General features: G+C 42.5%; 1 protein-coding gene across 2 annotated transcripts in view; it reads right to left on the reverse strand.

Moving 5' to 3' along the window:
• Positions 1-12685: 12685 nt before the first annotated feature.
• The window catches only part of LOC113973952 (follicle-stimulating hormone receptor), an 86300-nt gene continuing 81667 nt past the window's right edge, over positions 12686-17318 (reverse strand). For both annotated transcript variants that reach the window (XM_027696657.1, XM_027696658.1), the window contains one exon: positions 12686-15062. In XM_027696657.1, the coding sequence (XP_027552458.1) occupies positions 13835-15062 (1228 nt within the window). In that variant the 3' untranslated portion in view covers positions 12686-13834. The remainder of the gene's footprint in view (positions 15063-17318) is intronic.

The raw sequence follows: 17318 nt of genomic DNA on the forward strand, positions 1-17318 counted from the left end.
CCCCCAAGGCGTACTGTGAATGAGGCAGAGCTGAGCACCGTGGAATTGGCTCTCTGTGGTGGACCTGTCTCACACAGCTCATTCCTCTCACCTCTGGTTCTGTGGCTTTCTCCTGAGCCAGAAGATCAGCAGGAGGGAGCTGCTGTACCCTGCAGTTTGTTCCGTCTGTGGGACGTTTCAGACATTTCCCAGGAATGAATGGGGACCCTTCCCACCACCTTGCAAGCCTGAGGTGCATGAGGCACGCACTGAAAATATCAGTGTCTCTTTGGGCAATGGGAAAAATTTCCCTTGATGTTCAGCAGCTTGATACACTCTCATTGGTATCAGTGGCACATTTTCCATAGACCAGGGCATGGGTGAGCTGTTGAAGCACCCTGATGATCCTGAGCAGGTTGGACATGCCCTTCAGGGTGTTGCTCACTCACCTCTCTGGGACTGTGAGCCTCTGCCTCTTATGCAGAGATTGCCCCAAGAACCTGAGATTGCCACGGGGCATGCCCATCACTTGTATGCCAGCTTTCCTGGCCGCAAGCTCTGCTGTATTCCCATAGGCAAAACGTCTGATCCTGAGACTGTTCAAAAGTTTTCAGTTGCTCAGAAACTTCTGTCAGCTCCTGCTGCTCAGCCTTGGTTTTCATGTCCTTCTCTGAGCCTGAGCCTTCAACATAAAAGCGTATTGTGTAGCCACAAAGCAAGACCAGAATTTATTAGTATTTTCACTACTTTGCTAGCACAAAGTGACTGCTGTGAAAGCCCATCATGATAAATTCCTGTGGGATATTATGGCCTGAACCTGATCAAAGGTGTTAGGGAAGCAGAGAGGTGAGTGAGTGTTTCCAGCTGCTGCACGTGTGCCAGGAATGTCAGCACTCCTGAGAACTGATGCAAAAAAGTAAGGGGTGCCCAGCAGTGTCCTGATGGCAACCAGGACTTGAACAGTACTATGAAAAAGGGATTGTGGTTTGTTTTTTTAAACACCTCACCTAAAAGCTTGCAAGGTCAGGAGTTCTGTGGCAAATTCAGTACATTTTCCTGAGGTGTGGAAGCATGGGATTTGCTAATACACAGTATTTTTACTAATCAAACTGGTTAGTAAAAAAAAACCCAAACCTCCCTGCAAGTCTATGGAACCTTACTTTCCAAGAAGGAAAAATAAATCATAGGTCAAAATGGATCTCTGGTCTGACCAGCTGTACAAGCCACTACATTTTACTTCTCAACAATCTCTAATGTGTCAGGACCTTAAGCCTCTGCAGAAAAATTTATATCATTTGTCCAAAATGGCTCAGAGGTCAATATAATCTTGTGTTGCAATGTGAAGACTATTGCTCTCTTAACTGAAAGCAATAAGTCAGTCCTGGTTTTATTTTTAGTACCATACACACATTTTCATTAAGCTACACTAAAATGTCACATCCTTCTTCTAGATAAACCAGAAAAAGCTACAGGAGGAATAATTTTGGTCTAGGAGAAGAAGTTTAGAGAAAGAGGGTAACAGCTTCTTCTCCCTCAGTCATGGCAAGAGAAAGGGTTAAAAGAGCTGTCCAGAAAAACTTGATGAGGCTGCAGATGTGAGAAAGGAGGAAGCAACACTGACTTCTCTGAGAAGAAAACCTGATGTTCACTCCTGGCATATGTGTAGGTCAAGTCTAGAAAGCAGAGCAATCAAGTGTTGAATAATGTGGAAGGATTTGACAGAAACAGGTATTGAGCAGCAGCTAATGCCAGCCCATTCGTATGCTAAACACTGGATACTGTAGAAATCCAGGACAGCTGCTTTCTACTTGAAGAGGAAAGGGAAGATTCTGAATTATTAATATGGATGGGTTGAGATGTTCTATGCAACTGTGAGTTAATCCCATTAAAGGGAATGTCTAGGAAACCATGATGAAACATCACAAGTACGAAAATAGCAGGCAGTCACAAAACCCTGGTGCTGGGAGAGCTCGGGTGCATTGCACAAGCTTACCCTGTCCTCTGGCCCCGCCAAAACCAGCTGGTGGAGACAGCTCATCTCCAGGTCCCCATCTGCAGGGGCCGTGCCCTTTCTTTCTGCCTGCAGGGCTTACCAGGCAGAAGGAAAATGTACTAAGAGCTAGGAATTTGAAGAGGAGGAAAAAAAGCATGTTCACAGCAATTGCCCAGCAATTGGCATTTCTGTTTTTTCCAGTGGCTTCTTAATCCTAGGAGCTTGGTTGGGCCACCTGTGGAGTGTGGGGTGCACATATCCAGTTCAGCTTGATTTTGTGGCCAGAGGCTGTTTAGCAGTGTTTTTTTTTTATCTGGCAGGGCTTTTAAAGCACAGCAGCTTTCTTTACTGTGCTATTGCTCTTATTACCTAGAAAATGCCAGCCAATCTCCTGTAAATAATGTGACAACCAATTTTCATAATTGTTAGCGACTCTACCTCTCCATCAAAATGTATCTAAACCTAGCCCTTCTGAAGGGTTCAGTCTTTGGTTTCAAAGGTCTGTTCCAAATCAAGACAAATCCTTTGGGCTAGGCCAAGGCTTATCCTTCTACTTCTTCTTCTGAATCTCTCTCAAAAAATAGTCCCACCCATCAGCCTCTTAACCAAGATCAGGCTTCCTACCTTGAGCCCCTCAAATCTCCTCCCTAACCTGTTTGTGTTTTGAAGAGTGCAGAATATTCCCATCAGAAGTGAAATATCTTGGTAGGTTCAAAGAAACAGAGGGGGAAAGGGCAGAAACAAGAAAGCACTTGAGCAAAAAGAGAGAGAAAAGCAACATAGGTGCCTTTCCAGGTGGTGGAGGAAAACACAGGAGGCGATTACAGAAGAGCAATGTGGTGCAACTTGGTGACTAATGAAGGACAAGGAGGAGCTGTAAATATAGCAGAACTGTAGGCATTGCAAGTGCTGCCTGGTCCTCATAACCAGACCAACTGCATACTCTCTCCTCTCTGAACAAGTGGATGCCTTAGCTTTTAAAATGTTACATGTAGAGAATATGTAGACTTGGGGGACAGGCTCTCCCACCACCCAAAAAGTCAGGGCCCCTGAGTAGCTGTTGAGCTCAACTTGGTCTCAGGAAGCCTGAACATTGTGCCATTGAGTAGTTAATGGTGTTCAAGCATCACCTTATTTTTATGTCCTGGCTCTTAGCAAGGAGCAAGAACAGTGCACTAGCAAAACACAACGTGTTCATTTCCGCACCTCCATTCTTGCTCCCCGCACACATTGCATAAAAAAAATTTGCATTTGAACAAAGGACCTGTGTGAAATGGAGGGGAGGGCAGGGACACCCCAGCCCACTGTCTGCTCTCTCCCCGCAGCCCCCCCCATCTGTTTTGCTTTAATGCCCACACAGTAGGTGGGTTAATATATGCTCAATTATTTCACATGCTGTTCTCTGTAAGTTACCCTGATGCAGCACATGACCAAAAGCAATTCTGCAAAAGCATTGAGGTCTTGCTCTTGTTTTGCAGCACCTAACTTGCAGTCTGGGGAGAGCACGCCTTGCATACAGATTTGTAAGTTTGTCAGGCGGTGCAGCTCAGATGACCTCCAAGGTGTGAAGAAGAGGCTAAAGTCAGTCTGCAGATGCTGCTGTGATTGTTGATTTTTGGCATTATTGCTCTGGAAGCAACGAAGGATGGGGTCCTGGCATACCTGTCACTGTGCAGACACAGGTGGGAAGAGAGTTTACTCTGCCACTAGCAGAGATATCAGTATCCTGTGCGGGCAGGGGAGGACAGCAAGAGTGGCTCATTGCAGACAGGCTTTCCAGTGACAGGAAGAACTTAGTTAGGAAAAGATTGTTTTCATGAACGCTGTAAGAAAAAATGAAGATAAAGTCTGGAGGTGATGAGGCAGTGAGAGAGTTGCATTTGGTAATGGTAAAAGTGGTGCTTGGGGACGAAATGCACTTTTTTTTTTGTATGTGTGTAAATTTGGCTGTAATTCAACAAAGGAGTTCATTTGGTTTTGTTTCTAGCTAAGAAGACATATGAATCCCTGTCAGAAGCAATGATGAGCCCAGTTGCTTGGCAGTTGAGAAGATAGAATATTTTGTGGCTTCTATTCAGCCCTCTTGTCGCCTTCCAGCCCTTCCACCACCCTCTTGCAGAGAGGAGGGTGTTTGCTTTGAGAGGCTGAGAGCTGAGACACCCAAATCCAGTATGTCTTCTCTTTGACTAGGCTTTCTTTCCTCCGTTTTTTTTTTTCCCCATACAGCTAGAACAGACAGGAGCCCATGTGTTTCTGTAGCCTGTTTGTCTGTTTTCTGTGATTTTCAGATCAAAAAGCACTGTCTCAATCCCAGGAAATAAGCAGGAGTTGCCTATCTTTTGGGGAAGAATTTTACCACGCATTTTATTTTAAAATAGCATGTTGCTCTGGTGCTATTGTGTGATGTAGAGCCTTGGAGCCAAAAGTGCACATAAACAAATGTATGTTAGGAGTGGCTGCGGGTGACACGGCAGGAATGGGCAATTTTTCATAGGCAAAAGACAGGCATTCCCTCCTCAACATGCAATTTGCTGCAGTGCAGAGGGCCAGCACAAAACTTACATATCATGTCAGCCCCACTTTAAAGGTCATTTATTGTGGAAAATGTCCTTGTGCTGGTTCTCTGAACAGGGATGAATATTAGTCTCTGTGCAGAGCATTGCTCTCTCTAGGAGACTCAGCTTAGAAAAATTAAACATTGGGTTTTTTTATGAGCCACCTCAGTGCAAATCGTTTCACTCCCTTCATAAAAATTATTTGTATAGTTTTATTTTAAGTAAGAGAAATTTCATTGTGTTGTCCTCCTCCCTTCTTCCCCAGCACTTTTTCCTCAGAGTTTGGCAACATCAAAAAAAAGTATAAAGCCTTTGAAAGCATCACTAGGACTCTCTCCTCAGACAATCATCTCTTTACTGGCTGGAGAGCACAGGACATAGAAGATTTTGCTCCAATACAATCTGGTTTCTGGTGGCAGCCTTAAGAAGATTGTTCTGCTTCTGAAATACGGCAAAAAATCCAGCTAAGTGCATCTTATTTTCGTGGACACTATTTATCCATCCATCAATCCATCCATACATTCATCCACGCATCCATCCCTCCCTCCATCTCCCTCCCACCATTAGCAAATTTGCAGATGACACCAAGTTGAGGGGGCATGTTGATCTGCTGGAAGGCAGGAGGGCTCTGTAGAGAGATCTGGACAAGCTGGAGAGATGGTCTGATTCCAACGGGATGAGGTTCAACAAGGCCAAGTGCCGGGTCCTGCACTTTGGCCACAACAACGTCCTGCAGCGCTACAGGCTGGGGACGGAGTGGCTGGAGAGCAGCCAGGAAGAAAGGGATCTGGGAGTTTGGAATGACAGGAAGCTGAACATGAGCCAGCAGTGTGCCTAGGTAGCCAAGAAGGCCAACGGCATCCTGGCCTGGATCAGGAGTAGTGTGGCCAACAGGTCCAGGGAAGTGATTCTTCCCCTGTACTCAGCACTGGTGAGGTCACACCTGGAGTCCTGTGTCCAGTTCTGGGCCCCTCAGTTCAGGAAGGATATTGAGGTGCCGGAGCAGGTCCAGAGAAGAGCAACAAGGCTGGTAAAGGGACTTGAACACAAGTCCTATGAGGAGAGGCTGAGGGAGCTGGGGTTGTTTAACCTGGAGAAGAGGAGGCTCAGGGGAGACCTCATCACTCTCTACAACTCCCTGAAAGGAGGTTGTAGCCACGTGGAGGTTGACCTCTTCTCCCAGGCAACCAGCAGTAGGACAAGAGGGCATGGTCTGAAGCTGTGCCAGGGGAGGTTTAGGTTGGATATTAGGAAAACATTTTTTACAGAGAGAGTAATCAGATATTGGAATGGGCTGTCCAGGGAAGTGGTGGATTCACTGTCCCTGGAGGTTTTTAAGATGAGACTGGATGTGGTACTTAGTGCCATGGTCTAGTAACCACGGCAGTGTTGGATCAAGGGTAGGACTTGATGATCTCGGAGGTTTTTTCCAACCTGGTCGATTCTGTGATTCTGTGATCTCCCTCCCTCCCTCCCTCCTTCCCTCAATTGTAATTCTCCTCACTCTGCTAGCAGTGAGTGCTTCTTCAGGCTTACCCTTCAAAAACCTTTTTAGTTTTTTGGGAGGGGGAGAAAAGCATGAGGGTAAGAAGGGCACTGCTGGGGACCAGCCTTTGTGTCAGCAAGTATTAATTAAAATAGGGTAGATGATCATCTTGTCTCATGCAAAACCAAAACCTCTTCCCTCAGTTCCGTTTAGTTTTCCAAGACTAAAGAGATGCGAAAACATCAAGCCTTCAAAGGAGTTCTCCCCATGAATGTCCATGAATCCTGGACACCTAATTCCTAAGACCTATAGTTCTCTGCTTACATTGTTCACTCTTGTCTACATGCAGCTGTTAACCTGAGCTTTGCAGGAGTGGGGAAAGCATGGAGATTGCATTATGCAAACAGCCTCAGCTCGCTCACAGCCTTAGGCATCACCATCTGTGTCTGATAGGCAAGAGGACGCCAGACACCACTGGAGCTGTTTCTCACCTTTTGAAAAAAGGGACAAAGGGTCTTTAATTAGGAAAATAGTAACCAGAAGCCACTTGGGGTACAACTCACATGGGACATTTGCAGAAAGAAAACAAATGTATTTGCTGATGAATTATTCCGAGAGAGGAAACAAGGGAAAGGATTCCTGGATAGTTATTCTCCAGAAATTAGGTCAGACCTAATTAGTTGCATAATTAATTGCCTGATTACCCAAATAGTTAACTCTTAGTGATCTTTTTTTGGCTCATGGTGTCAGATGCATGCACGCATTTTTTACAGGAGAGGTGCCATGGTGCTTTACAAACTGCAACTCCAACGTCCTGAGTTCTGGGGCACAGCTTAGCACTGCTGGTACTGCCCCCTCATGCTGTGTGATACATGCAGGTTTACCTAGAGCAACAAGGAGAGATGCCTAATTGCAATTACATATGTTGTGATTTGGCTGCCCTTCAAGTGCTCTTTGAGGTCTTTGGGTGATGACAAGGCTGTTGTGAATGCAGGTCACCTGTTTCCTCCCCAGTTTCTCATGACTTCACAGGTGGCACTCCTCATGGAGGAAAGCAGATCTGCTGGCGCTGATGAACATCAAAACAGGGCTAGCACCTATAGCCAGGGCAGTCAAACTGGGAGGTCTCTTTTGAGGGTCTGAGAATGATGGCACTTGTCTACGCAGGTGCACAAGGGACAGTGAAACCGAGACCAAAGGCACCATCAAGCCTGTGCCTTCGTTAATGGTGTACTGTAGGACAGACGCTGAAGCTGAGAAATAGTAACGATGGTGTTAAATGTGTGGAAAAATATTCTGAGTGTTACCATGAGGTAAACAACACCTCCAAGTGAAAAAATAGAACACTGATGCCTCGAAAGCTTTTTCAGTGACTAATGAGTGCTTCAGTTGTGACTTCGGTGTAAAAAGATGCCACCATCCATGAAAGGAAGGGAAATTGATCCTAAAAGTGGTGTTCAACAGCAGCGGCTGTTGAAGAAAGGAAGGAAGAACAAATAGTCTGGGAGAAAGGTAATGATGGGTAGCAGGAGAAGCTGAAGTTGCTGAAAAAAACCCCAAACCTTGGTTAATTTAACATGGTTGAAAACACTTTGCCATGCCTATGGCTCTTCTAGAAAAAAAGGCTAGTTCAACTCAATTTTTCACCTAGTCCAGGCAACTTGGCTCTGCTGAGAAACGGAGTATTTCAGCACAGGTACAGCATTGAGGAAAACCTCTGTTTCTGGTGCCCTTGTTAAACTTGGTATTTGCACATCCTACTGCCATACAGACCTACACAGAGACCCCAAGGCAGAGTGAATCCTGTATTAGTGCAGACTTTAGTGCAGAAATGAAAAAAGAGAATGGCTTTGGGTTTTTCCTTGACATAGGTTCTGATAGTCCTTGGAGCATGTGGGGATCCTTTAAAAACTGCTCTAGTCTGGCTGTGCTTTTCTAGCTTTTGATGGGCCCACTTTATGGAGACTGATTCCTCCCTCCTCCTTCCCCAGTTTCTCCTGCTGCACTTAGGGATGCCTTATGCCACCATGACAAGGCTAAAATGCAGATGACAATGTGGGAAAGGAAAACTGTATATCCCCTATGCAAAAATAAGATTTCCCCCCCCCCCAACAAACTCCAGGGGATGTGTAGAGTCAGGGAGAGGGATCTATTTTCATCATCCTGATTTATGGAAGTCAGCTGGCTCAAACAGTGACTATTTCAAAGCAGAATGTCTTAAGCTTGGGAAAGGGCCAGTTATCCTCACCACAGTCACTCAAACAAATAACCAAAAATGGGAGAGGGAAACTGGGAGGCAGCATAAGAATACATGTGCACGCTGGTACAGAGAGCTATGAGCAGGCTTCTGATCTTCCAACTGCTGATTTCTGAAGAAATATTTCTAAGGGGTGTGGATTCTGTTCCTACATGATTGCAGGTAAAGCAGGACACACTTCTAAGCACAGACAGCATAAACCATCATTTTGAAAAGGACCAAGATGGGGTAAAGTTGAGGCAATGAAGAGTGAAGAATACAGATGTCCAAGGGATACGTGCCTATCCATACAACAAAGTCAAGAAAAGAAGAAACTGGGAGTATTTAAAGCTAATCAGGCATTTGTAGCTCACAAGCAATACAAATAATTGCAACGCAAAGGTGACTGGTGATGGTCCAGTGTGGTGCCTGGATGGTCCCTAAAGGAGCTGTTATCCTTTTTTTTCAGAGACAGTGTATAGATGCTGTTTTTATCAATCTTTTGCTTTTTTCTTTGCACAATTCTTCAACAATGAAATAAAATATCCTGACTTGAACTTCCTTTAAAGTTTATCTCTCCATAGGATTTTCCCATGCAAATTTCTATTAGTTCCTGGGAACAATACTTCAGCCAAAATATCTCCTTTAATGCAAAATTTTAGCACTGGATATTCAGATAACTCAACAGAAATGTCCATATTACTCAATCTTGCCCTGCAATTTTCAACCTACTCATAAATACAGTGTGTCCCCATCTGTGCTCTGTTCTCATTGTGAATTTGCTAATTTTCCCTGTTCTTTTATTGGTAGGGGTACAACTTGATACAAATGTCCAGATTGGGTTAACAAAGACCCAGGTAACACATGGCAAAGTCTGTATGAGACAGAAAAAAGGAAATACAATATTTTAGTTACAGCAAGGTTAAGTGAAGCATACGTCTGATGAGTTGGGCCTGGAAACATATTTTTGTCTCACACAGCATCATTTCTCTTGGAAAACCAATGCTTTACGAAAGGTTTTCAATGGACTTGGGAAAGTGGGGGGCAAAGGGTTCCTCTGCAGCTTCTTAATGCTTGAAATCCATTCCTGAGTACTTTCATCCCTAATTAAAGGTCACCCACTGGTTCGAGAACAACTGTTAATGAAGAGTTTAATTATCCAGATGACAGCTATAAAATCCTACTCCTGTGCTTGAATATTTTAAAGCAACAAGGCCCACATTTTCAAAGATGTGCTTGTAACCAAGTACTTAGACAAAAACTCTCACTGAAGAAGAGTGTGTATGAGCCATTCACATTTGCATACACAATGGGAGATTGCATATGCCCACATTAAAGATGCAAATCTGTGAGGAGGTTTGTATGTGCTTACTTGACCGTTTGAACCAGACCCACCTTTCTTTTCTGTTCTTTCATTCAGGGAGGGGGAGGGATGTTTAAATTATTCCTTGAGGATAAATCATTTCACATTATTAACTCTTCTTAACAACAAAGCTGCATAAATTAAATGTAAGATTATCTGCTGTGTTCTCGGTGGAATGATTAGGAGGGAATCTACAGGAAAGAAATGTGGTCAAATGATTTGAAGACTTGCTAAATGGGATGCAAATCTCATCTTGCATTCTTAACAAGCTCAAATGTAGACCTGCCTTCTAATGAGCAAACTCTGCTTGGCATATCTGTGCAACCCTCAGAGCAAAGTTATAAAGAAAATGGATCATGGTTCATTTTCTCTACTGAGTCAGGTTTTTGCTTTTATTGACGCCTTTGACCAGCTGCTTCTATTACCTTTACCCATGGTGACAATTTCTGTGATGCTGCCCTTAGTCTGCCAAGCTGAAATGGTCCCATTTCTCATTTCCCATCACAAGATGAGTGTTTCTCAGGGAGGTCAGGTTTGGGTTCCCCACAAGGTACATGCCTGAAAGAATGATGCTTCTATCAAACAGATGAAGAAGTTGCTTATCATGTTCTCACTGCCAGCACAGTCTCTTGGTATCACTGGTGGTGGCACCATAAGGGCAAAGAGAGTCATAATTCTTTAACTGGGCATTTTTGGGGTCTTGGTGAAGTCTAAAATGCAATGGATGTCCACATAAGGGCAGTGAAGAAAACCAGAAGGTATTACAGTATTGTCTACTGTCAGGTGGTCTTTGGAGCAAGCTAGCAATGGGCTCCAAAACAGAACAACTCCAAGGTTTTTTCTGTGAGTTGGAGTTAGGCTTTGACTCAGTTTTCTTGTTACCTGTGGCCTCTCTCTCCTGCACATGTGCACACACAGACACATGCTTATTTGTTGGAGCAGAATCCTCCGCAAAATATAATTTCAAGCCCTGGGTGTAAAAAGGAGGGGAAAAATATTAGAATGTATCACATAACAAGAACCATCTCTATATATTGAAAAAGAGGAAAATGCCTGTCTGAGCTCTATCAATGGATAATATCTTATAAGAAATATGAATTAATAGAGGAGAGATTTGTTAAGAAAACCAAAACAGGTCAGTCTTAGTATGCTATTTGTTGAAGAGGTTTCAAACATACCTTTCTGTGCTTTGTTAACTCTCCAGGACTCTACAGGAGGGTTTTCTGTGCAGAGTCTCTCACCAGCTGAGCTTCATCCGTAGGTCACAGTGACCCAACTGTGGAGGCTGTGCTGCAAAAACGGAGCTCTCCAGATAAGCAGTAACATTTATTGCGTACTTTGTCAGCATATCTCGGGCCATACACTTGTTCTCAAGGCACTTTGTTGTGATATCGGTTTTATTAAAATAGATTTCAAAAAGGGAAATGTAAAACAGTTTAAAGATTGAAACATAAACATGTTGTTCGGTGCTGAGAAAATCCACACCAGACACCAGCAGGCTTTTTGTACATTACAAGAACAAAAAAAATGTATCTTGCATTTTTTTCTTATACTGCTTTCTTCAAACAAAAAACACTGTTTAAAAAATTGCTACAAACAGACCAATATCCCATACAGGGACATTGACACAGGTCACACAATGTGTCTCACAATCTGGAAAATTATTAAAATTAAAATCCAAAGAAAAGTTAAAGCCAAGGAGTTCTAAGGACTAGATGAAGGAGGTTTTGTCTTGACAACTGCACGATCAGCCTCCCAGCTTTGGAGGTGCTGCCACAGCCTGAGTTGCCACCAGAGCTCCTGAGCAGCATGTGTGGGCAGGATGACATGTCCTCTTGCTTGGGACAAGGCAAGGTGTTCAATTATGCAGGTTCTACTTGCTCTTCAAGTATCAACTCTAGCATCCTCTGGAGAAAGAGCCATGGGCTAAGGTGGCTTCATCCCTTTGGCACTGGTCTGACTCTGTACACAAGATACAATCCTGCAAGGTCTCTTTTTAGGGATGCTAATTTGTAAAGAATATTTAACTGCGTCCTAATTCTGCAAACGTCTGGGCAATGGGTTTGCATGAAGTAGATCAGATGTATCAAGCCCATGTGCCTGACAAGACTATTTACAAAACTGGCTTCTAGACTATGATGCCTGTGCTTTCCTGAACTGCCAGGTCTCATCCTTGGCAAATGGATAGTGCCCAGGAAAAAAAGCGTGACATGATGCACTGCAAGAATTTTCCCTATTTATCAACAAAAATGGTGTAGTATTTTTCAAATAACACCCCTCATTTTTGGGCCAAGAATAGACTCAGGAACCTTTTTTAAATGTAACTAGAATATCTGTCATTTTGGAACATCATCATTCAGTCACTTTCATCAGGATGGGTTTTAATGGCTGCACACCATTACACTATATATGATATAAAGTATTTGTGAAAAAAATCATTCCTTTGAATAGTCAGAAGATCTTCCCAGAGATGAACTGTCTTTCCTGCTCTTCTCTTTCATTCTTCCTTCCCCTGGATCTTGGAGGGAGTGTTACTTGTATAACCCCAAAACAACCCCCAAAACACAATCTTTTTGATCTCCCCTGTTTTATACCCTAGGGAGCTGATAGTTCTTTCCCTGGCTAGGATTGAATGAATAATCTCCTCCTGCAGTTATTCACATCAGGTTGAGATGCTGAAATGTGAAGCTGATGATGGGAGATTATGGATAGAAGCATCAAGATTTGCTACTGAAATTTTATGAGTTGTAGGTAGGAAATATTTAAAGCACATCACATTTAACCATGAAGACTCCAAAGATTTATAATCTCATGAACTGTTTGTGAGGGAGAAATGAAGCCCAGAATCCTCTTTTGGTGTTTTCTTTACGCCCACATATCCACACATATTCACACAATCAGCATGAGAAAACCCTACTCATCCTTAAATCTTTGTTGCAATTTGGAATGATTAACCCTCAGAAAGTTTGATATGCAAATCGTGTAAAAAGTCTGTACATTCATTGAGATCTTAGTAAAAAATCCTCTAAAATCAGGAAATCTGAATGAAAAGGTTTCCTTTTTTTTTGTTTGTTTTGTTTTGTTTTGTTTTGTTATTTCAACATACACAGCTTATGGTTTATTTCAGATCTTCCAGTCTGGACCATCATCTGATAATGTGCACACAAAGGATTTTCTTTTTTTTTTTGAAGGGAAGGGGAAATCCTAAAAATATTTTACAAAAAATTAGGATTTCTCATAAACTTTTATACTTTTATTCAGGGTTTCAAAAGCCATACCTAGGTCCATTGTCCTTTACACAGCCCAGGCAGGTTAATGCACTAATGTTGTTGTATAGTAAACCTGCCTCTTGTATCATCTTACAGCAGCCCATTGGCCCATCTTGGCATATCCAAGGGGCCCAGACACACAAAAGTGAATTCAACCCAGCTCTGTGAGAACAACTTGAGAGAACATCCTCCTTATTATAAGGGGTTTCTCCTGCCTTTGTTCTTGCGCTTTCTTACCTTGAAAACAAACCCCAAACCAAACCAACTTCTAGAGAAAAACTTAGACGAAATATGTTTCTCTGAGCCTGCCAATCCACATCAACACAAAACCCAACCAAAGTGACACTTCTGTGCAGAGTAAGGCAGGTCCATGCAGTGTGGAACAGAAAACACCAACATAGCTGGAGATGTCTTCCGCCCCTCTGCTGTGGTCAACAGAAATGGAAACAACACAGGATATTCTCACTCCTAGTAAGTCTGTGCTCAAGGAGGGTTTAAGTAGGCCTCCTGTCTTCTGCAAGCCCAGAAAGTACAATTAATGAAAAAAACCTAATTATTTGTCATTGTTATAACACATTTCACACAAAAAGAAATTATTTCTACATATTTTTTTTCTTTCGACTGTATATAAACACTACTTAATTCTCAATAAGCAGCTAACATCTTCCTAGAATGAAGGGAATTTCTGCCTACATGGTGGGAGATACTGGTTTATGATCTCATTTCTTTCTTAAGGCAATTCTATGAGAAGACTTTGGTACTTTGGTCTTCAAGAGCTGATGAAGATGATGTGCCATCTCTGATGGTTGTTCATTGAACAAAAATAGCAAAGTGGAAATAACTTTTTCTTTCCTCATAAAACATAAGTTTACATGCTATGCTGAAGTCATTATTCAAATGCACTGTTGGAAGTGATTATCACACTGCCTCAGACACAAATCCATGCAAGTGTTTCAGTTCAAGTGATTCAGAGGAACCAATGAATAAATAGGGCCATCACTGTTTTTTGATGCAGGAGGGCAATGACCATTTCTTGTGTGGAAATTAGGAGCAGATGAGGAGGTCTCTGTTCTGTAAATCTGGGCTTGCATTTCACAGCAACCAAACTTGCTCAACAGAATGAAGAAATCCCTGCGGAAAGTCTTGGTGAAAATGGCGTAGAGGAAAGGGTTAGCACAGGAGTTGATGGGGTAAAACAAAACCAGAAGGATCTTGGATTTGGACACTGTGATGAGAGGAACCTTGAGTGAGGCTGATATTGCAAAAAAGGATATGGGTGCCATGCAGAGGAAGTCTGTGAAGATGAGTATGGCCATGCGCTTGGCAATCTTGGTGTCACTGTTGGAAGAGATCACATTGGGGTTCCTCACAGTGGAGTAGATGCAGATGTAGCACACGCATATAATCACAAATGCGAGCACATTCAACACTAAAAGACATACAACATAAGCCTGAGAAAGTGGTGTTTCTATATCCATGGGCAAACAGATGCTGACCTTCATGTAGCTGCTGACTCCAAATATGGGAAGAAGTGCTACTGTGAAAGCAAACAGCCAGCCAAAAACCATTATAATCACAGCGTGACGCAATCGAACCTTGCGGTGCAGCTGCATGGCATAGGTGATGGTGTGCCACCTCTCCAGGGTGATCACAGTCAGTGTGTAGACTGACAGTTCACTCGCAAACACTGTGAAAAATCCTGCAGTATTGCATCCTGCCCCAGTTTGCCAGTCTATGGCGTAGTTGTAATACTGGCTTTTGGTCTGGATATCCACAGATGCAATACACAACAGATAGATGCCTATGCAGAGGTCTGCAAATGCAAGATTGCACATCAGGAAGCGAGGTACAGTGAGCTTGTATTGGCTGCTTATTAAAATAATGAGGACAACAATGTTCCCAGTGATAGCTAAAATGCTGATAAACCATATCAGGACTCGTAGAATGTTGTATCCCATGATATCTTCACATGGATTGAAAGCATCAGGTTTTGGTGAGCAAGCTACGTTAACTACTTCGTTGCATAAACCGTAGTCAAAGTCATTCTCTCCTGGATCAAATCCTGTGCCGTAGCTTGAAATATAATCTTCAGCTCTGGATTGTATCTGTAGCTTTTCACCAGGCTGCTCCTTAAGGTCTTTCTTGGCCTGAGACGTGACACATATCGGATGTAATTCGGTGCTGAAATTGTAAAAAGAGTGGAGTTGGAAGCTAAGAGACACAGTGTGAGACATACAACACAAAATCATCCAGTTTCCATTAACAGCTCAGTTCTTCTGTTTAGCTGATTATATAGATTACCTGGAGCTTGAAATTGATAGTCTGGGTGGTCCTTATTTATAAAATATTACAAGAACATGTAAGCGATTTGGAAACATCATAAAATGTAAGGGAAACAAAAGCCTAATGTTTGCCTAACACCCATGATAGAGTTATCCACCTGGATAACAGGTTCTCTAAGAAGCCTCCCTTATTTGAACTGAATTTCTCACATAGCCTGTCATTGATAAGCTGATTTGTGCGTGGGGGAAATACATGATGATGAATAGCAATGTAAGACTGAGCTTTGAAGAATTAGTCAATTAATCTGTGTTCATAAGGACTCTGTTGAACCACAATAATGCTATGATCCCTTAATATTATTCTCAAATTCCCTTTTTCCTAGAGGTTTTGACCATCACTGTGAAGGGCACAGAACACCTCCAGTTTGTGCTGTTTATTTCTAAGTATCTCATAACATTACTGGCCAGTAACATAAGTAAATAAGCTCATGTAGGCTTCCAGATAACACCTAGAAGCCAGATGCCAACATGAACCCAAGACACAGTAGACCATTTTGTTAAAAACTGTTCTTCAAAGAAAATGGATTAGAAAGCCAGTGAAGCAAAACCAAGCCAAACCATGCTAAACAAAACCAAATCAAACCAACATTTTAATGGAAGAGGTAGTTGCTTTTGTTTCTGCCAGAAAGTATTTTTTAAACAATCCAAGAATTTTTAGCAGCACAAGTAAATAAAGGAAAAGAGTTTCAAGGAAAAACAAAAAGCCTTTGAAGGTTAAATTAGTATTTTTGATAGTTTTGTGTTTGGTTTTATTTCATAGTGTGTTAGCTCTATGCCCTTCTCCATCTCTAGACAAACAGAAGAAACAAATATTTTGGCTGAGATGATAGAAAGATGACTAGGTCCATCAAGTTAAGAAATATCAAGATATATTCCTGTATAAACATGAAATGAAGGGTCAGACTTTACAACAACTTCTCCTAGGCTGCCTTTGAAGTTTGCTGTCCCATAAACTTGTGTCTGTAGTTTTGGATGCAGACCTAATCCGAGTTAGGAAATAAAGCAGGGGAAAATGTGTTGCAAAACCAACACAGCTCTGCCTACATTCAGCTACAATCCAGATTGCAATTTAGGTGTAAAATTTCCAGGACAGGACCCCAGCTTATCTTCCACCATGACTTTCAGTACAGTCAAGAGAAGAACTCTCTAGGCAAGTTAGGTTGAAAACTTTGAACAACTGGTAGTGGCTTAAAAGGGAGAATTCTTCTTCGTAACCTAATTTCACCCTTTGACTTTGTGCACTCACTATATCTTCCAAAAATTGAGTTTAAAAGGTCTGCAAGAAAGGAAAACTAATGAAGGCCCAGCACCAGAAGGTGAGAGACATTTCCTATGAGGTTCTGAACATCCTCTACCATTATCAATATTTTTTATCTTGCCTGTCAACTGAGGCAGAAAACTGATTTTCTGTGAGGTCAAATATGCACTATGAAGGTCACAATAGCAATAACAAGGCATTACATTTTGCTCCCCTGTGTTCTACTCGCATAAGGATGAGTGAGGGGTCCACTGTATTGATCAATATATCAACAGTTCTCTGGTTGAAAGGGAATATAGGCTTCCAAGGAGCAATAACAGGACAGAAAGTCCCTCATTTTTAGTGCAACAGTCACCCAGGTGTACTGCAATTGGTGGTTCTTTGTAAATGAACTGAATGAAATGTTCGTATCCAATCATTTCTCAGCATTAGTTAAAAGTAAACCTTTTCTCAAATTACGGAGGCACTGCCTGGACCTAAGTCTATTCCCTGGCAAGACTGCTATGTAAGGCCAATTAAATATTTCTGATTATTACAATTTATTAATTCTTGAATTATTTTACAGTCAGTGGTCCCAAGTAGAACCAGGGTCCCATGGAGTTAGCTGCTGTGTTTGCTCCAAGGAGGGTGACGAGTTACCTGTACTGTGAGCAGGTAAGATGGGCAGCCGTGAAATCCAATGGGAAGGAAGAGGCATCCTCTGATAATGACTCCTTACCATATCTTTGCCCTGTGATGTTTACTCCTTGGGCTGTGCAGTGCATTCAGAGCAACAAGTTAAAACCTTGTTTGCCAAGGGATGGGTGGGTCCTTGCCTCCTTTTGAGACCATGGGTAC

The sequence above is a fragment of the Neopelma chrysocephalum genome, unplaced genomic scaffold (genome assembly GCF_003984885.1).
Source record: "Neopelma chrysocephalum unplaced genomic scaffold, ASM398488v2 Primary Assembly neopelma1_108, whole genome shotgun sequence".
Lineage (NCBI taxonomy): Eukaryota > Metazoa > Chordata > Aves > Passeriformes > Pipridae > Neopelma > Neopelma chrysocephalum.